We start from the raw sequence: 21,458 nt of genomic DNA on the forward strand, positions 1-21,458 counted from the left end.
AATTGATTCTTTTTTAACTAAATGTGGATTACCCAAGATTTATTAATCGGATAGAATTGAACGTGATTCGCCCATTACTCAAGGTGACATTTTATTAGCCATAAAATCTCTTTAAAAAAATAAGTCCCCTGGCCCCGATGGTATTCCTGCTGAGTTTTATAAAGAATCTCAAATCCAGCTTACTCCTCATTTATTTAAACTTTTTACCTTTCTTGGTTCTACGGGAATTACCACGGGTTCTTTTACTGAGGCTTTAATTATTGTACTACCCAAACCAGATAAGGACCCCACACTTGTGTCAAATTATCGTCCTAGCTCTTTAATAAACCAAGATTGTAAATTGTATGCCAAAATACTTGCTTCTAGATTATCCTCTGTGTTAGAATCTATTATTCATCCAGATCCATCTGGTTTTATGAAGAATAGATATTCAGCTAACAATACAAGAACTTTGCTACATGTTATTGAACTAGGATCCACTTTACCTATACCATCAGGAATTCTTGCATTAGATGCTGAAAAAGCTTTTGATAAAATTCACTGGCAATTTTTATTTCGTACTTTATTATCATTTAATTTTGGTGCCATATTTATCCGCATGATTTCTACTTTATACTCTACTCCTACTGCTCTTTTATTTATCAATGGCCACATTTCAAACCAATTTTCTCTTTTCAGAGGTACAAGACAAGGTTGTCCCCTTTCCCCGCTTTTGTTTCTTATCGGTATTGAACCCTTACTTATTACCATAAGAAAATGTGATAAAATTACCGGAATCGATATTAAGGGGGTTATTATTAAAACCTTGGCATATGCTGATGATGTACTTTTATTTATTAGTGATCCTGTATCCTCATTCCCTTCCCTATTGGAGATTATTTCGTTGTATTCCACAGTTTCTGGATATAAGTTAAATACTAATAAAACGGAGTTCTTTCCTTTAAATATTTATTGTACTCCTGATATGATACCCATGAATGAAATTATTTGACAAAAGAATAAATTGATGTTTCATGGTCAGAGTGGGTTTCTTGACCCGTTAGTTCTTTGATGACCTTTTCCTGTGATATAGGCAGAATGCTTACTTGCTTTGTAGCTTGCTCTGATTTTCTTGATTTTTTTTTTTAAGTATTGATGGCCGTGTTACTTCAATTTGTGGTTCGGTGGGGGAAAGCCTGGAGGTTTAACCCTTTCTATTTTTTGTGACATTTATCGTTTTTTTAATACTTTGAACTTCACATTATTTATTTTATTGTGCACCTTGTTGCCTGGTGTTTCTTCCATGCTTCCTGGTTTGTTCTGTGTTTGGACCTCCTCTTTCCAACTGGGTACTTCAATTTGTGGTTCGGTGGGGGAAAGCCTGCAGGTTCGACCCTTTCTATTTATTGTGACATTTATCGGATTTTTAATACTTTGTACTTCGTTATTTGTTTTATCGTGCACTTTGTTGCCCTGAGTTTCTTCCATGCTTCCTGATTTGTTCTGTAATTGGATCTTCTTTTTCCAACTGGGTATTTGCACCCCTATCTGGACTTACAGCTCTGTTGCCCTGGGGTGTATTTCTTGCTTGGACCTGCATTGTTTTTTCTGCCCCTTCTCCAGTCACAATTGGTTGAATTTGGTCTAATCACCTCTTTTCTGCTCTGGAGATTTGTACAGCTTCTTTTGCCGACGGGTGGCTAGTTGTTGTTTGGAGAACCTGATTCTTGGTTTCTTGGAAAATGGAGTCAAGGGGATTCAGAGCTTCTTGCTTTGTGTTAGATCCATTCAAATCTATTGTATGGTTTGATTGGTCTGAAACTGTTATTGAAACATCCAGAGTGACTTTTTTCAGTAATTTATTTTTTTCCTTTGCGTGGTTTGGCTTGTGAATATTGAGAAGATTTTCTCGGAACCTATGGTGGATTGGTTATTTTTACACCTGGCCTTCCTGGCGCGTTTTCTTTGCCTTTTTAGTGGGTTTTGCAGTTGGCGAGGTATTAATAATGCTCTGTGTTACTTCGATTTGGTGGTCCCTAATGTCAGGCCATTCCTCGGTTTCCTTTTGCTCTGCTTCATCCTTATCATTGCTGCTTGACTCTTTTATTGATTCTTTTAATTTTGATGACTCCTTTTTCTCTACGTCCTTTTCAGTTCCTATTGTTAGTTTGGTCTTGCTTGTTGATTGAACTGCCCCTAAAAATCCATTAGTATTTTGGGCAGATTTGCCAATTTATCAATTATTTTGCCACAGCCACAGTTGAGCTGTTGTTGGAAATTGGTTGTTTGTGGCTCTTAGTTTCCCCTGCGTGTTAGAAGGGACGTAATTAGGTCCAGCTTGGTGTTTATACCTGAGATATACCCGGCAATTATATTTATAAGGTCTATCTGGACCTCCATTTTATCCGATTCAAAGTTCAGTACCCTGATCGCTTGTCCAATGTACCCAATAAAGTGTTACTTCACTGAGCGGTTGGAAAATCTTCAGGGGACTTTCCTTAAGCCCCTAACCCATGATCGATCCTACTAACTGATGAAATTGTTATTGGAGATGATGAGCTTAATTGATTTATTTTCGTTGAAAAACTTCCTTCTTCTGGTGTAATCTCCTGTTGGTTGTTTCTGTAAGTTGGGTTTGATGGAGTGAATGCCACAATTCCCTCTCCGCCCTGTGCTCTTCCCTGCTCTCAGCGCCCTCAAAGGCAAATAACCCCAGACAATTTAACAACCCAATAACAACCCAATAAGGAACATGAGATTGGGGAAAGACGTGTCAGGCGGCGACTGGAAAGAATAAAAACAAAAATAAAAAAAACAATAGAACAAGGTCCTCCATCATGCCAAAAAAGAAAGGCTCCCAGACTAAGAAAGAGGCTAGTTTCAGCTCCAACGCCAGAATCAACATTCCTTAGTCTTGGCAGCCTTGGCCTTGATTAAAATCTCCCTTTTTGACCCTTGTTTAAGGAATTGTTGGGCTGGGCAGCCCGGCTGTCTCTACTGTTAGTGCGTAGATAGCGACCATTGGATCCTTCTTCTTAAAGGATCAAGTGGCCGCTATCTACACACTAACAGTAGAGACAGCAGGGCACACTGGTAAGCCGCAAGCTGTGCCCAACGTAGTTGGACCGCTTCCGCTGACTCACCGGGCCTCTCTTAGCGGCAGCCGCTATTGGTTGCCGTGCTCTATTGCCAGTGCTTGCACTCTGCTGTAGCTGTTCATGTTACTGTTACTGCTCTCCTCTGCTGGCCTGTGAGAGTCCATAACCTGGGGTTAGCCGACCATTCCTGCTGCTCCCACTCCCGGAACCGCTGTGCTAGCTGTGCTGAGACCTGCCGGGACCCGCTGGGGGCCAAGCTGTACACCGCTGTCACTGCGGTCCGATGTGCCTAATGTGCTTGTGAGGCTTGCACCTGCCGCACTTGCCACCACCCGCTGTAACTCTGTGCCTCTGCAGAATGTAATCAGGACTATACAGGGCACTGCGGAGCCAGGCGGGGGCATGGCAGGGGTAGCTGGCTCCTTGACAATCCAGGTGGTGTTTTCGCCGCAAGTCTAATCGTGCATCTGAATGCGGCTTGTCGCGTCTCGCGTCGGCTCACCTTGGCTCCCGTGGCTCGCCTCCGCTCCCGCGGCTCACCTCGGGCACACAGCTCTCACCCCGAAAACCGAGGTACCACCGCCGCTTCACCTCTGAGCTGCCGCCGTCCTCTCCTCCTGCCGCTTTCTTGCCTGCCGATTACCGAGAATATTCCTAAATGATGACTTTGTACTGACACGTGAAACACCAGTTGCAAATGCGTATTAACGAAACACGGCACGGTTAAATGCAATGTATAGCTAACTTCCTGTGCCTTCTGCATGAAATCCTGCCGCATGACGCCCGAGAAAGTCTTCAATATGTCCTGTCAGTAGTACAGCCAAAAGTATACATTGAAATACCTTGGTATTGTGTTCTCTTCAGCTATGAAATCAACAATATCGCTGAACTGTGACTTTATCTTAAATTATATTGAAGATAAAATATCCAAATGGTCTTCACTTCACCTTTCATGGTAGAATGGACTCTATAAAAATTACCATTGCTCCTAAAAAATTGTATACCCTTGCCATGATTCCTACTCAATTTTCCTTAAAGTTTTATAAAGATGTAGATAAACTCCTCTCCAAATTTCTTTGGAATAATAAGTCACCTCGTATTAGTTATAAAAAATTAAAAATGCCCAAATGTAATGGAGGTTTTGGATTACCTGACATTTTTCATTATCATAAAGCTTTTATTTTAAAACAAAGTTCCCTATGGTTTAACCATTCTTTCTTGAGTAACCCCCCTACTTGGCTTTCTATTAAAAAGCGTTAGTAGAACCTTTTCCATTACCCACTTTGCCAACTATGTCTAATAAATCGCCATTTTTTTCATAAATCTGTAATTTTAAAGTCCACTAAACTAATTTTAAATGATTTATATTCAATCTTTCAATCACCCATATCCACCGCCGAAGATATGTCATTATGTCATTATGGTATAACCCAGTCATAAAACTCAATAGAAATGTTAGATTTTGGTATTCGTGGATTAAATCTGGTATTTTTTACACTAAACATGTTTATTACAATAATGCATTTATATCATTTGAAGCTTTACTAACCACTTTTATTTTACCTCCTTCTGATTTTCCCAAATATGAATTTTTATGTAATTCTAATTTAGATTCATTTCCTCACAGTATTCCTTCTAATGTTAAATCTGATTTATCAATTTATATTCAAACTGTTTCCACTTTATCTCATGGTGTTTCTATATTATATAAAAAAAACTGTCCATTTCTCAAGGAACCAACATTAATGTGATCTCAATATTTTGGAATAATGAACTTTCAACCTCTTTTTCTACCTGATGCATGGAAAGATATGTGGCGTCATAGTATTTCTGGTTGGTTACCTGTTTCTCTTTATCAAACTAACTCATATATTTTATACAACTGTTTATGGACTCCATTACGTTTATTTCAAGCTAAACTTTTTCCGTCTTCAACTTGTTGGCACTGTAAATTACATACTGGCTCATTACAACTAATGCTTTTTGATTGTCCCTTTGTTTTTAAATTTTGGACTGAAGTTTGGGATATTATAAAAAATATTTAATATTCATGATGATGTTTCATTCAAAATGTTAATCTGCAAATCTGCTGTTCTCTCACAAAAAGTAAATGACTTAGCAGAAAATTTAAAAGTTTACCTTCTATCAGCAGCTGTAAAATCCATTACATCCTGTTGGAAAGATGTTTCACTATTGTCTGTTCACGTTTGGTGGTCATGGGTTATTTTTACCAGAAGAGGAGCTCAGTTATCTTTGAATGGTATTAATCATAATTCAATTCTTATCACTCTTTTTGGAAACATATTGATATATATTTATCTTCTTAAATACGTATTTATTTCTAGTTATTTATTGCTATTATAGTAGTCCAGTATTCACGTTATAGTAGCTCTATTTTATCATTATTACAATATATTTATAGATGTTTCCTTTCCCTCCCTTTTTGTTTTTTCAAGGAATATTATATTTACTGTTGTTACCTATTGTAATTTAATTGATGTTCTTAACCCCTTCGATGCTGCGCAGATTCCGCCGCTGTGCTGACGGAATCTTGCGCGGGTGTGGTCATGACGGAATGGTTCCGTCATGAGCACAGCTCAACCGTGGGTCATGACGGAACCATTCCGTCATGAGCACCGAAGGGGTTAATATCTCTCTATTGTAATCGGGTATTTTTTGGTACTATTTTTGTATTGTCTTTGTTTATTGCTTATTATAAAAACTCAATAAAATATTTTGAACATAAAAAAGAAAAGGGTAACTGACGAGCATTAGTGTTAGTTGGCCGCTGTAACCAACCTAAATGATCGATATCGGAGGAGTAAAGAGCACCATTTTGAAATTTTTCAGTTCAGTCCTCAATTGTATAGTTGGTATGTGGCTGCCATGCATCATAGGCAGCCAAAGATGAAAATTAGGGAGTTTTAAATGTTTTAGCAGTGGCCATCCCAAAACATGTAGTTTGTTGAAATGTCTAATTAAAAAATATCAACTAAGACGGTATTAAACAAGCATGATGCAAAGATTCTGTGCCCTGCACCTGCCAATCTTTGGTACCCCAAATAGATTTCAAATTGATTACGTCTTTCCAGTAATCATAACCCTTCAGGGACAAATCGGTTATGGAGGAAGAAGAATAGACCAATTTAGAATGTGTTAGCATGAATTTGGTGCTTGTAGGCAAATCTAATCACTACCTTACAGTTCCCAATTTTTTGGTACAAACATTAATTGTCAGGTGTATGTTAATTAAAACATTAAGAAGAGAACTTTTAGTTCACTCCTGAGTTTATTGAGAATGCTAGTCTTAGTGGCTTTTTGGTCGAAATGATTTTTTAAGTTCTACAGTTCACCTTAAAAAGAATGTCCATGTGTAAGGTAAACTAAGTGTGTTTAGTCCAAGCTTTAGTTGAATTGCTTGAATCATGGGACTCCTGGGGCCGACTGAACCAGAATTCAGACATTTTCAATCTAGTCATTTAAAACAGTCAGGTGAGGTATTGAGCTGGGTAAGAATCTGAAGAAAAATCTAAAACTCGCCCCCGATATACGAATTGGCAGTCTAAATATTCATAGGTGCCTATTTCTGGGTGCGGAAAATTTGATCTGGATTCAAACATCTGTTTATGAGGCTACTGAGGATAGAGGTAAGTAATACTGACACCAGACACAGTTCAGGCAGTGACCAGTTACTGCTTCAGCTGGCTGTTAAAGCAAATGTTGTTACAAGGAACTAGAACTGGACTTCTATTCCACATGCTGACTGCAGTCAAAGATGTTGGGTTACAATAGCATGCAGAGGAAGTGGAGCACTCATTGGACACATTGGTTCCTGCTAACAACTGAGATTTAGAGTCACGATTGCTCACCACTCTTAAATTGTGAGACTTCTTGAATGGTGAACGTCTGGGGAGTATGATAATGGTAGAAATGGATCCTAGGACACAGTGACCACCCTTAGTCAGTGCAGCACTACCCTAGGTCAGAAGGTAAATTAAAGAAAAACTGCTGTCTTTCTAGGGCAGATACAGGCTCCCACAAATCCAGATGAGGAGAGAGAGTTAAGAGGCAGTGGACACTCACCAAAAGCCAAGCATGACCTTTATCCCCAGTTGAAGCAGTCTTGGATCATTCACAACTATCTGACTGCAGATTTGAGGCCCTCCTGCTAACTTATAATTTAGTTATCCTTGATGCAGAGTCAGACAGTTGGGCCTTGCTCACAAGGTAATGCATTACTCTTCTCCAAAGCAATACTGCGTCCGTCTCACCAGTATGGTACAGAAGCACGGTTATTCCAATAACAAGGTTTAAATCTAGTTTTAGAGGTCGGTAAAAGAAATTGGCGGTAGGGTCATCTTAATACTGTGTCTGGTCAGATGTCGCTCCACACTGGTGCTGTCAAGCTTCTTCCTAAATCCAGGCATATAAAAGGATCTCATACTGGAGCACTGGGGAGCATTGGCCATTGGCTTTAATGCAGATATAACCAATGTGCCATATTTAGAGTTCATAAATATGGTCAATCGGAGCTGGGGACATCTTCCCAGACTTTTACTGCGAACGCACAAAGAAATGGTGGAATTAGACACAACTGGTAAGGGAAATCTTTATTCAATGGGAGACAGTAAAGTTTCTGATCAAAGTCTACACCGAGTGACAGGCCTTAAGTATGTAGATCAAGCAGCTCAGAAATCCCAATCAAAAGTAAATCTATTATGGCACGGAATCTGCCAACCAGCAAAATAGATTTTGATCAGTCTTTTTCTTCTTCAGCAACACTTTGGTCCAAATAGTGGACAATGGAATGCCTAAACCGTATTTAACTTGTTGCATGATACATTGGGGAAAAAACATAAATAAGCAGAACTGTACTAACTAAAAAAGGGGAACATCATTCTGTAATAAAAACAGAGCCATCTTCTCGGACACCATCTAAGAGTACTTGTAAGTCGACAAATGTAACACTGCAACAATTTTTGCCACACAAGTCAGTCTTCCTCGCCACATGCATGTAGGGGTTGTGATGGACCCCGCTTGTGGGGTACTGAAGGCATATTAAATGAAGGTGGTTGGTAGACTCCTCTTCCAGTGTAGTGGTGAGAAATATTTGTGCCCCTCACTAGATAGAGCCTCACATATCACCAACTGTCATCCTTCTCCCCAGCTAGTGAGAGCACAACAGCTACCCACGGGGGATGCACTTTTAAGTGTATTCACCAATGTAATATTGCCTTTTGATCAGTTGTGAAGTAACACCTCCCCTGCTGAAACCGTAATTGATCTGATTCTGTTGATACTTGCAACATTGTTACAACCAAGGTTATTTCCTCTGATGCCGCATTCAAAAGTAACATCCTTGTTTTATCCTGTTAGTGGGCATAAAAAACTGCACCAGCTGCATTTTCTTGGGCAAACCTACATCACTGTGGAGCAGATTAATCTATAACCTGCTAGTGCAGGGCTCACCACTTCACCACGGGTTCTTTATCAAATAAGGAGAAATCCACAGTGGAGCGAAGTAATAACCATAGGTAATTTATTATGCAATCAGAATGGGTCTCCATCCAAAGAGCACCATGGAGTTACTCAAGGAAAGGAGCACACTTGAACAATGGCTACATGGGTTTTTATAGGGAGGATCACAAACAAGGAGCGCCCAGGGGTAAATAGATTCTTTGGAAAGAACACACAAATGAGCCAAGGCAAGAATCTGACAGCCTCGGTGTCTTGTGCAATTTCTACTTTTTAAGGCTGAACAACAAAATGTGCTATTCTGAGTAGACTTTAGTTAAGGATTAACTATTGCCTGAAAACCTTAGAGCAAGCTGACTCTGCATGTTTACGCAGCCTACAATGTCTCAACTTTAGCTTCGTGACCTAATGTCTATGCAGGTGGTGTCAGGGACAGAGTCAGGCTGAAAACAAGTCAAAGGTGAGTATGGATGAGGCATAGCTAAATCAGAAAACGAGAGAGATTCAGATTTTTAGGTTTCACAGTCTTTCCGTTTCAGCTGTGCTGAATCCATAAGGAAGGTACATGTATTAACTTGTTTATAAATTTTCATTATTTCATAAATTTCAAGTTGTACCATCATTTCTCTATTTAGTTCATGAACATTGACTGGGGAAGGTTTAATACTATTGCAAGTAGCTATATGAGCTGTATATGTTACAGGGGCACGCTGAATGCAGCAACAGCAAGTGAGAAAGATGGCTCCTATAATCACTATTCCCTTTAATTATGTCCAGTCCCGAGCAGAAACAATACCTCAAAACCATTCTGACCCAAATCCATGTTCCTTTTTCCTGGTGTAATTCTGCAGTTATTTGATTAAGCTTTTGTGTGGCTCAATTAACATTAAGGGCGTTTTATGTATTTGACAGTGTGACTCCTTAAGAGAGGACAAGGTGAAATGATAATGTTCAGATGCGGTAGAAGTAGGGGGCACTAGGCTATGAACAGGGTAATATGTTTTAAGCCTCAAAAATAGACCCCCCAAAAAATCCCAATACTAACAATAAAAAACATACAAATTTCCCTATTTTTCTCTTTCTAATCCAAAACTGTCCGCTTTTAGCGGGGGCATTTGGAGCAAGTACTTAATGGCAGATCGACAACTCTACCTATTTCAACCTAATATATATACAAATACCTATTTCAGAAAAAACACCTATCACTATTCCCTATACTGATGTTTTATATCCAATGTGTATGTTTATTAACCTTCCTTCCTCTTACTGTAGTATTTGTTTGATTGCCAAGGTAACAAAGAGTAGCGTAACGATCAGCCAGAAACAGAGCAATGTAGTCTAAGTTCTCCCAAAATTTCCTCCCTACACTATCAGAGAGCATTAAGTCCCAAGTGTCTTTTGCTTCAAAGCCTCACTGGCAAGCTTATGTACTGGTCCGGACGTTGGCGGTCTTGACCACCGGCATGGGTTGCTACCTCTTCAGAGATAGTTTCTTCAATCAAAGTATATAGTTCTTTTGACCCTTGGCCACATTTTGTATCAGGGCTGAACCACGTCAGGATGTTCAAACAGAATCTGTTCATCTTGGTCTGGCATGATAAATCAGGTATTCATCTTGATATTCACTGATCATATGGCATGGATCCAGTGGCTGTACCCTGTGCACTGGCCTTTGAAACTGTTGGATAAAGACACTGTTTCTAGGCCTTCAGCTTGTGACCTGGACCTTTAAGACTGGGAGAGAGACTGGCCTTCACCTGCGAATGGATCAAATGCAGATCTTTAGTCAACACCGTAAACAACAAGAATGGTAAATTCTATGTCAGATTGTCCATGATCTTGGTACACCCTATACATTTGCTGGCCTCCCCATAACCACCTCAACTGGTTGCAAGACATTGAAAGGGCAGATCTGGGGGTGCAAAATATCCTGCTGAAACTGGGTACCTTTTCCTGTGCTATAAGTATGGCACATCATGCACTTCTTGACATAGACCTCTGCCACCCTGGAAATCAGATTATTGAACCATACATGATCTGACATGGCCACTATTCCTTTAGCACTGATATGGGCTGAACTGTGGGCCATGGTAACAATAACATTCACATAATAATTTGGAAGCATTCATCTTTGCTTTCCTGACAGATCTATCCAACATCCTGTTGCATCCTGGCACCCATATATTTTACACTGTTCCTTCTGTTCCTCCGTAGCTTCTTCCTGGTCTTCCCTAATGAAATCTAGAGTTTGATTAAACATAGTCACTTCTTGTGTCCATCTAACTGTCCCTACAATATACATTAAACTATACTCTAAATAGGCTGACCGTTTAGCTGTTTCATTGGCAAAAGTATTTCCCTGTATTACCTCATCTATAATTTTCTTGTGGACAAAATATTTAACAATAGCAACTCTTTTTGGTAACATCAAGGTATGCAGTATCTTTACTATTCATTCTCCATACTGTATCTTATCACCATGCAAAATAAAATAAAACCTTTTTTTTTTTCTTTTTTCTTTTCAAAGTCATCCGAATGAGGGGGCAACACCAAAGGTATATATAGATATTTACAGTCAAATCTTTACTTAATTCACAAGCTGTCAGCTTCACAGGTTGCGTTGACATTTGTTGTATTTTACATAACTGAACCACAGATTTCAAGGGAGTAACTGTATAAGCCGCTGTACTAGAGCCATCAGGTAGTTTGTAACATGCACCATCCACGGACAGTTCCCCTAGTGGGTCAGATATAGGGGTATCTGCCAGGTCTACCCATCCCTTAGTCTCCTTCTCAGTAATAAAATATGCAATCATGCTTTTCATCTTGTTGGGACTCCAAGATGGGTAGTACAGTGGGTGGATTCAAAATGTTACAGTATTTCAGAGTGATGTTTTGGAGCAAAAAGTATCGACTCATACCCTGTTAATATTGCACTGGTCAGGTGCTGGGTCTGAATAATTTTTTTTTTTTTAGATGTCCACTAAATGTGGTACCATAACTGTGAAATTTTGACCTTAAATATACATTTCAGATTGCTTTATCGCAGTGGGGTCCAATGTGGAGGAGAAATATGCACATGACCTATTCCTTCCTACATGGGACCGTGCCAAACTGCAACCACCTTTTGCATGCACAGATTTGTAATAGTCAAGTTTTACTTAAAGCAGGAGCATTACATAAAGCATTACAAAATTGCAAAAAGACAGCTTCACACTGATTAGTCCAAAGAAAACGCCATGCATATGTGCTTTAATGTTAAGGCAAGCAGGGGGTTTGCAATTTATGAAAAATTTGGTTATAAACGCATAGATATTAGATTGAGTTAGTGGTTTCTGCAAGTTCTGCACCAATTATATTCTATGTTGGTGTATCGTCTCACCCCCCCTTTGACAGGAGGAGAGCTAAATAGGTAATCTTCTGTTGGTAATACTGTTATTGAAAAAGAGATACTATATGTCCCAAGGATACTAAGTGATGCAATAATTTCACTGTAACTTGTTTCAAACCTTCTGCTGTATTGCTATGTCTCCAACGAGTAGCTTACCAGTGTACGGTCCAACCTGTATTTAAAAAAATAAAACTCAGGCATTCAAGACAACATTTCATTTGTATTTTCTCAACTCATAAACTGATGCCTACAGAGAAAATGGGTGACATTTTGAAAATGTGTTTAAAACCATTATTTCAGTTGGAGATATTTTATTACTCATAATTATATCTTGGGGCAAGGCAGTATTGTAGCTATGGTTTGCATGTACTACACATGTAGTTCTTCAGTTTAAATTGTCAAAGCCAGGCTTTTTTTTTTATTATTTCTGCTGAAAACCCTGCCTAATGCACCAATGTGATTACTGCTGATACTCATGGATGGGGTGCTCATTTTACATTACTAGTAACTTTTGTTACAGAAAATGTTGGAGATCATTGTACTAACATTCAGCTGTTGTGAAATAGGGCTTTGAACGGGGATACCAGAAAATCCCATAGGTGTATTAACTTTACCTGAGAAACAACAAGCTATTGAGGGACTACTATCTTGTTACTTTTCTCTCAAATCAATCACAAATTGATTAACTTTTATCCTGTATTCTATCCCCCCTTTTAAGGACAGGAAGAATAGGGCTATTACATACATTAGAGGAAACTTCCTCAAAGCGAGTAAAGAAATCAGGGACAGCCTCTCCCTGTTTCTGTGTACAAGCAGTAAGGAGTGCCCAATCTATTTTTCTGGCTGGCACTATCGTTTTTATATAAGTAAGTATGTTACCAGGAAGATCTAGTATACGCTGACTAGGTTTCTGACCAGGTCTCCTATCCCTATCAGCTGCTATAATAGCAGTCCAATCTCCTCCCAAATCAACAGCATGATCCTGTTTCCAGGTAAGTCGCCACATATCAGGTGGTAGGATCATACCAAATAAAATATCGATATCCGCTAAAGTCATGATACAGGAATCGATGGCTGCCTATACATGATCATAAAATCCCCTAGGATTTTTCCTTATGTCTGGTAAGGATGCTTTTAAAGTAAGTACATCCGTCCTTTTCCAGGGCGTATATATCCAATTGTATAAAAAATGGGCTCTAGCATTGGGACCATTAGGGTCATCATTATCTGCATTCCCTCTTTCAGGAATGAACTGTGGCGCAGCTTCCCTCATAGGTCTTTATTCAAGGAGAGGAAGAGAGTTCATTAAATTATCCAATTATCATTGCAATAGCAATATTAATTCTATCTACAGGGAAGGCCCCTATCTGACACTGTCTATTAATTGCTCTAACATCATCCGGGCCATTTCGCCCTGTAGTCCTCTCCCATTGAACCATAAGTTGATGACAGAGCTTATTTATAAGACAAAGAAGCTTGCCTTCAGAAAAATTCTGAATCTGGTTTATCATGTCTTCGACTTCTATCTCTAAATCACTTAACCAATTTAATGCCATCAATCTTATCGCATCCTGATGAAACTGAGGTACAGTAGAGCGAAGAACTCGAGGGGTTAGAACAGATGCAGAAAGTACAAAATCATTAGACATTTGAAGTGCAGAGGCCTGAGGTGGAGGCGCAGAGGCTTGGGGTGGGGGTGCAGTGGCTTGGGGTGGGGGTGCAGTGGCCTGAGTTGGAAAGGGTAAAGAGTGTACCGGTACTGGTTGAAAAATAAGGGGCTGAACAACCACAGGCAAAGGAGGTGGAACCGGGTGTACAAGGGGAACAACATTCTATGGTGCAGGGGGAAGAGGTGTTAAAGGTACATATGGGGGTGGGGTTCGTTCTATCAACAACCTATCAATATCTGAATCTACATCTTCTTGGTGGACCTGAACTACTACAGTTGGTCTAACTATATATTCCTTAGATATTAATAATCAATGCTCCCTAGCTAAACATTACTTTTTCTCCTGAACTTCCTTATCCTTTAATTCCTTATACTTCTGATACTCTGTTTTCCTTTCCTGTTTCCTTTGTAACCTCTCTGCCTTGAGCTGCCGCTCCCTCACTTCTTTTATCCACATACGCAAACTGTCAAACATAGCTGGCCTAACTTTCTTTAAAAACAATTCTTTCTCTAAATACTCTAGTTTGTGAAGGTCCATGGTTCCCTCTAATGGCCATTCTAACTGGGGATCCCCTTTTGTATATTTGTTCCACAATGCATTTAAACATGATGGAACAAATACCATATTTGATGTACATCTCAAACATTGGCATACCTTCTGGTGGCGCCGGCTAACTTTCTTCCAAAATGCTCTGCTTAACGCAGCAGCAACAACAAAACTTCCAAAGAGTGCTAATCACAGGCATGTTATATAAGATTTAAAAAAACTTATAAACCGAGAGAAATAAAAAATATTCTCACATTACCTGTAAGAAGAAATGTTAGTCAAAACAAATAGCAAGTCTCAAAACAAATCTTAGATCTCTAAATACCAAACAGAACCTAGGTTTCAAAATTCAAAACCGAGTCCGAACGGATTACCAAATTCCAAACAGATTATCAATCAAATACCAAGTCAAGACGAATACCAAGTCAAGCAAATACCAAACAAATCCTATCCAAATGAACAAATGAACCGGTCCAATACAGATTTACCTCATGCGTAGTCTTCGACTCCCACCTGTCGATCCTCCCTGATCAAAAAATTACCATCCGAAGCCCCCAGTCAAGGCCAGCAGCCGCCGGGAAGATCAGAGTTGGAGAGCTGAAAAATCACCTTGGACCGCGAGCAACACTAATCTCATCAGGTGGGGCGCTTCCTCAGCGAAGTTCGTCTTACCGACCTGATCTCCTGCCCCGGTCCGACTGCAAGCGCTTGATGGGGCCCAACGTTTGGGCATTAATCTGTGGGGCAGATTAATCTATAACCTGCTGGTGCAGGGCTTGCTACGGGTTCTTTATCAAATAAGGAGGAATCCACAGTGGAGCGAAGTACAAACCATAGGTAATTTATTAAGCATTCAGAATGGGTCTCCGTCCAATGAGCACCATGGAGTTACTCAAGGAAAGGAGCACACTTGAACAATGGCTACATGGGTTTTTATAGGGAAGATCACAAACAAAGGAACGCATGAAGTAAATAGAACTTTGGAAAGAACAGACAAATGAGCGGAGGCAAGAATCTGACTCGGTGTCTTGTGCAATTTCTACGTTTTAAGGCTGAACAACAAAATGTGCTATTCTGAGTAGACTTTACTTAAGGATTAACTATTGCCTGAAGACATTCGAGCAAGCTGACTCTGCATGTTTACGCAGCCTACAAAGTCTCAACTTTAGCTTCGTGACCTAATGTTTATGCAGGTGGTGTCAGGGACAGTCTCAGGCTGAAAACAGGTCAAAGGTGAGTATGGATGAGGCATAGCTGAATCAGAAAACAAGAGATTCAGATTTTAAGGTTTCACATCACTTGCTCTTACTGACAGTAAAGCGAGGCTTCTGTATCAGATCTTAGAAGAATCCATAAACATTTTGGGGATCAGAAGCATTGCGTCTTCCCTGAGAAATTTACTTGCCTTCAATGGGTGCTAGGAGACGTAAGAAAATGCTCTCCATTCCAACTAGTACAGTGCAGTTTTAGGAACAGACCAGCTATTTGTGGAAACAATAGGAAACAAATCAGAAAATAGCAAGTTGCTGGATCTTATAGAAGTGTTCTTTTGGCAGTTTGATAAGTTCAGTTGTAAACTTGGACTTCGGTCTGGTGGCATCTTTCACAGCACTCTCAGATAAGGTTGCAAAATATTATTATTTATATTTCCTTACTGCTGTCTTAGGCTATTGAAGTTATTACAGCATGACACACATTCAGTCGTAGTTCATGTCATTTTACTTTTTGACACAAGAAGCATTAAACTAGTAATGGATGTCCCTGTTGATGGCAAACTATGTTTTTATTCCTTAACAATTAGAAGTCCTTCTGCAGTGCTTAATTGATGGTGACAGCAGCGTCAAATTTTATAGTTTGTAGAAACTTAAATCACCTATGTCTGCAATCTTACTTTGGCAAGTACTGATGTTCATGATCTGCATCTCGTGTATATAATGCTACGTTGACTTTGATATGAAAATTACATCTAGGGTGCACTTCTTTCTGTGGTGTCTGTGAACCATTTTGTAGATGTAAAAATTACTCCTTTACTTTTACATGCAGCAAAGTTAGTACCAAATCGAAATAATATTTTCCCCAACACAGGACTTATCTGCTTCTTTAATACTGAAAAATCGAGTCTTGTGAAGTGAAACCAGTTAAGTATTTTTGCCTGGGCTTTCTTGTTCCTGGTAGCTCCCAGAGGGGCTTCTTTCCAGGAAGGAAGCAGGGCCAAGAGGACCCTTTACATCTCTGGCCTTCTTGAGTAGCCCTTCATCTTCTGGTTCCTTTGTTTCCGCACTTTCAAGTCTTGGTTCCAGGATTGTGCACAGACTTGTTAAGTATCTGTCACCTACTCCTCTCATCTATGCCTTCTGAGCCTATTCGTATTCATACCAGAGTAGTGTCCAGGATTAATGCGCTGCTTTGTGGGTTAACACTGAAGCTAAACCTCAAGAAACTAAATTGCAAATGTTGTTCTAGTTATCTTCAGTGGCCTTACAGCATTTCTTACCTGACTGACAATTAAACTTGCTTTTGATCAACTTCACTCATGGTTGTCTACAACCGTAGCTTAATTTTCATCAACCTCACTCATTTTTTGTGTGTAACAAACTCTTCAGCCCTGTTCAAGCTGATTTTAGGCCTGCCAAGAGCACTGGTGTTAATTTCAGTGCTTGAGGACAGTCAAATGCTGGCGAATCTTAGAAGGTGGATGCATCAGTTTTACTAGACCTCTCTGCAAAATGTGACTCCATAGATCCCTCTAATCTTCAAGGCAGAGCTTAATTATTTGGGCTACAAGGCTGCAATTAAATTGATATAATCTGTCTCTACTGATCAACAGCAACAGTTATCTTTTACTCTGGGAGTTTCTTCACAAATTCTATTAGATGGGAAGTACCTCGTGGTTCTGTACTACCCCAACCCCCAATTCACGTGCATATGGCCCCATTTACTTATGAGTTACAAAACATGGGTGTCCGTATTCATACAAATGCTTACGTCGCTCAAAATGTGTTTACTCTTAATACAAGATCAGGTAGATCCTTTATTCCTCATACTACTTTCCCCGTAACCTTGTGTTTTTTTCATTGCTGTTTTGCCACACATTTTTAAAACTGAACCCTGCCTGGACTGAAGTGCTCATCACTAGGAACTATATTGTTGAAAACAGCTCTGCCCTCCGGACACATGAGCCCAAAGTCTCCATCACTTGCTTTTGGCATCTCATGCTTCTGAAGACAGTTCTACATTTTATACCTTCTTGCAAGCAAGCAGCTACCATTTTAACCCATTTGTGACTAGTTTATGCCAAATCTGGTTACTTAGCTTAGCAAGAAACTGATGAGAAGACTTCAATTAATTGAAAATGCGGCAGTCCACACCATTGCATAGGGAAGAGGTGTGGTGCAGCGGCCCGGGCAACTGACTCCGGAACCCAGGGGCTCACGGTTCAATCCCCAGCGCCGGTGGCAGATCAGCCCAGCACCATGGGACTCTGGGCAATAGCTCGCTTAATCTTCCCGACGGCCCCCAGCGCCTTGACACCCTCGGGTAATTGTTCGCGCTTTACAAATACTGGACATTTACATTTTACATTGCCAAAAGTGCAGTTAAGGATCACATTTTTCCTGTTCTTTTCCACTGGCTTCCATTGGCCCAAATAATCCAATTTAAAATTCTGGTTATTCTACTTAAGATCGTGCATGCTATGATCCCCCTTTTCTGTCAAACCTTCGATTTGGGTCAAATTGTGTAAAGATGTCGCAAAAACTCGCTCCTCATTTGTTGAGAGAGTGCTTCCTTATTAAATATTTTCCTGGTAAACCTAAGTACCCGAACATCTTTGATTGGGTTCAAGAAAGAATTAAGAAATTGAACTTGCTTTTCATCAACTTTATTCATGGTAGTCTACAACCGTAACTTACTTTTCATATGCAAAGCTGCTTTCAATATGCCCTAAAATGTTCTTATCTGTTTTATGTCTTTCATGTTGGGTTATGTTTGTGTAGCATCAAGAAACTTCAGTAAACATGCATTTAAGACATAGCTTTTAATGTAATACTTTACTTAGGGGTATAAACCTTCAGTCCCATCTAATATGGGAGCATGGGATAGCAATAATTGAAGCTTTTGCAGAGTTTTATTGTCAACTAAGGTAATGCTCAATGAGGTGCATTTGTTAGTGAGTCCCTCATTCATCTTTGACCTCCTATTTAATAGCTTTAACTCTCATTCGTGTACCGACACAAATCAGTAGTGTCCCCTCAACATAGTCAGTGGTAACCATTAGGCTCAGTACACTAGGTACTATCTAATGCATATGCCTTACTCTTTTATATTGGTGAGACAGGGTAACATTAAACTGTTAAACCCCAGACGGAGGGCACTAGAAGAATTTTCAACATTGTTCTCTAGTACTGAGGGTTGGTTCTGCTAGAGCGTGTTTATCCATAATTTGTCCATAAAAGCCTGATCCCTGATGCTTGAATGTGTGTATTTGACCATGCTGAAATCGATAGCAGCAAAATATCCTGTAGAGAAATCTTTAAATCTGTTATCTCCTTGGGGTTGACAGGAAAGTTTGAGGGTGAGTTTAGCCAAATTTGTATGTCTTGCAGCATTTATTCTGATACTTGCTTGTGACGTTGACTATTACTATTGTTCAGCCTGAATTTTAACATTTAAAAGAAAATACCTTCACAGAAAACTTTGTTGCTTTTTTGCTGATCATGCAGCTTTGGGGGCACTGTGGTTTTAGGTGTGGCAAAATGCAATCTAATCCTTAAGAAAAACATTAATTGTTCTGTAGGACTTTTGGGAATGGATGCCACAGCTAAGGTTCTGTGGAATACAGAACTACCTTGAGAGGGCAGTAGGGAAATTAAACTCCTGGAGGGATTGTAAATGCAAAAACAAAGGAGACCTGGGGGTTGTTTGCCCTATATGTATATTCGGAGATGGTTGCACACAAACTTTTCAAAATATTTGTATTTGTCTCTTACAGGGAACGCACTAATCAAATGTGGAGAAACACAGAAACGGATTGGAACTGCAGACCGGGAACTCATACAGACTGCTGCAACAAACTTTCTCACACCTTTAAGAAATTTTATTGAGGGGGATTATAAGACAATATCTGTAAGTAGATGAACCAATTCTCGTTTTCATTGAAGATTAGGTATATGGGCTGTTCTCTGATGCCTCTGTAGTAATTTCTTTGTGTAATGAGAAGTAGCAGCTACCTTTTGTTTGTTTGTAAGAAACTGATATGAGAAAATACTGTTTGTCCAAAATATGGTGTGGCCTCTGGCATTATGGTTAGAGAAAATGTTGCTGTAGTGCAACCATAATAAGCACTAATAAATCTCCCTTCCCTGCTTTCCCCCATATTGTGTACTCTTTTATTGTCTGTGGTACCACATTTCAGAAATACAGTGGTACCAAAGAACAGCAATCTTATGAGTAACGGAATGTGTAGTGAAACATCTGCACAAACTAAACGTTTTAGAGAAAGATGTGAGGGTTATGTTTTTAATATTAGTTGGAGATGGTAGACTCGGGGAATAAGTTCAATTTTTACAAATTTAAGTTACACCAAGGTAAGGTACTCTAAATGGTAGGGACCTAGGTAGGGCTCTCCATCATCTCTGTGAATGCAGACTATGCAGCTTGTAGGTTTAATGTATTGAAAATGTCCTGCTGATTTGTCTGGCTGCTACAGATGAGGAGTACATGTACCAAATTTTAATAACAAAAGAGATTTTTTAATGTAGGTGACTATTTGAATCATATGATTGTCTAGAGCTGGTCTTCTGTGCGCCACTCACAGAGGCTTCTTTGTATGCAGATAAGGATGTTTACTTCCAGAGACCGTAGTGGGTGCCAGATTGTAACAAAGTCCGGAAAGTGCTCCAGAAAAAAACCCAGCAGGAAGGAGGAAAACTGGAGACCAGAAAAATCTTTCTCTTGACCAGGCCAACCAGCAGAGATATGAGCAGAAAATAACAGTAGGGGCTGAAGAGTAGTTCAGTGAGTCCATTGAGCAATCAATGATACTGAAACAATTGTGACGCAACGTAATCCCCAGAGGGCAATGGTCCAGCCTTGATATGCCTTCTGTTCCCTCTGGTAGGCCAGCACACGGGTAGAGTAAGAGAAAGCCTAAAGGACTGCCCTTGATTCCTAAAAGACGACGTCCACTACTGTGGTCTTTGGATCTAGCCCCCAGCGAAAGAAGGCTTCTAGCTGTGTATGTAGCCTGAATACAAACTGGTCCACTTTACAAGAACTCCATTGGTTCCCCAGAGCCCTGAGAACATCCAGATGCAATGTCTAATTGCTGACATTGTTCAAGAAACGGGAGTTTGAGTCTGCAGCAGTGTTTACCTTACTTGGGATATACTCCACTTTACGAATATCCCTTGCTCCAGGCAGTAGTACCAAAAGTCCTCGATCAACTCTGCCAGTAGCCTTCCTTATCCTCCTTCCTACCAGTTAATTGATGTAAGGTCCTGCAGCGGTATTGTCCTTACGAAGCAGAAAGCAACAATTTAGTTTGTTCCTAGATACGTTTTTTACTTTAAGTAAAGCTGTCGAGCTCCTGGCTATTAATGTTAATACCCAGTTTGTCTATAGACCGTCTTTCATCAAAGCCCATTTGGCTGGCTGGCATCCTACTCTATGACCAGGCCCCGTGCGATGCTGAAGATAGCTCCGGTGTTTCAGACCTCTATATAATCCAGCCAGCATTGATTATCAGTCCTGGCATCCTAGGCAAGTACAGTTCTCTGTGAGTATACAAGTCCTTTGTGGAAATGCACAATTTGTGAACCTTTGGCAGGCTAGTCCAGCAGAGGGTTTGGGATGGATGAGGCTACAAGACCTACCATCTTTGTCTTGAACGAATTGCTCATTTCAGTGTAGGTGCAGGATGCAAAGTTCATTTACACATGTCAAGGCACCTAGAGTTTTTTGGCTGGCATGAAGGAAGAAATGGAGGATGTTGCTGCCCCTTTGGCTACTTCTGCTCCTTTGGCTACTTCCTGACATGTTTTTGTTAATTGTTGAGTTATCCACCTTCAGGCACTCTTTCTCAAGAAGTACGACATGAGAAAAGATGATTGGCGGAATGCTTGTAAAAGTCCTAGCCACTGATAATCATTCTGATCTAATTCCAGTCCATCGTATTGTTTTGCCCTCTGCACTACACTTCAGGCGGAGAGCACTTGTATTTGTGGGCCTCGTCAGTGTTGTGCAGTTTGGATCTTTTGACCCAAGTGAAATCTTGACCTAAGCATGCAGCACAGCAAAAGT

The 21,458-nt window shown here is 40.0% G+C and overlaps 1 protein-coding gene across 4 annotated transcripts in view; it reads left to right on the top strand.

Moving 5' to 3' along the window:
- The window catches only part of SH3GLB1 (SH3 domain containing GRB2 like, endophilin B1), a 316,467-nt gene that overhangs the window by 193,529 nt on the left and 101,480 nt on the right, over nt 1-21,458 (top strand). For all 4 annotated transcript variants that reach the window (XM_085602119.1, XM_085602120.1, XM_085602122.1 and 1 more), the window contains exon 4: nt 19,150-19,283. In XM_085602119.1, coding sequence (XP_085458245.1) covers nt 19,150-19,283 — 134 coding nt within the window. The remainder of the gene's footprint in view (nt 1-19,149; nt 19,284-21,458) is intronic.

This window comes from Triturus cristatus, chromosome 4_2 (assembly GCF_964204655.1).
Source record: "Triturus cristatus chromosome 4_2, aTriCri1.1, whole genome shotgun sequence".
NCBI classification, from domain to species: Eukaryota; Metazoa; Chordata; class Amphibia; order Caudata; family Salamandridae; genus Triturus; species Triturus cristatus.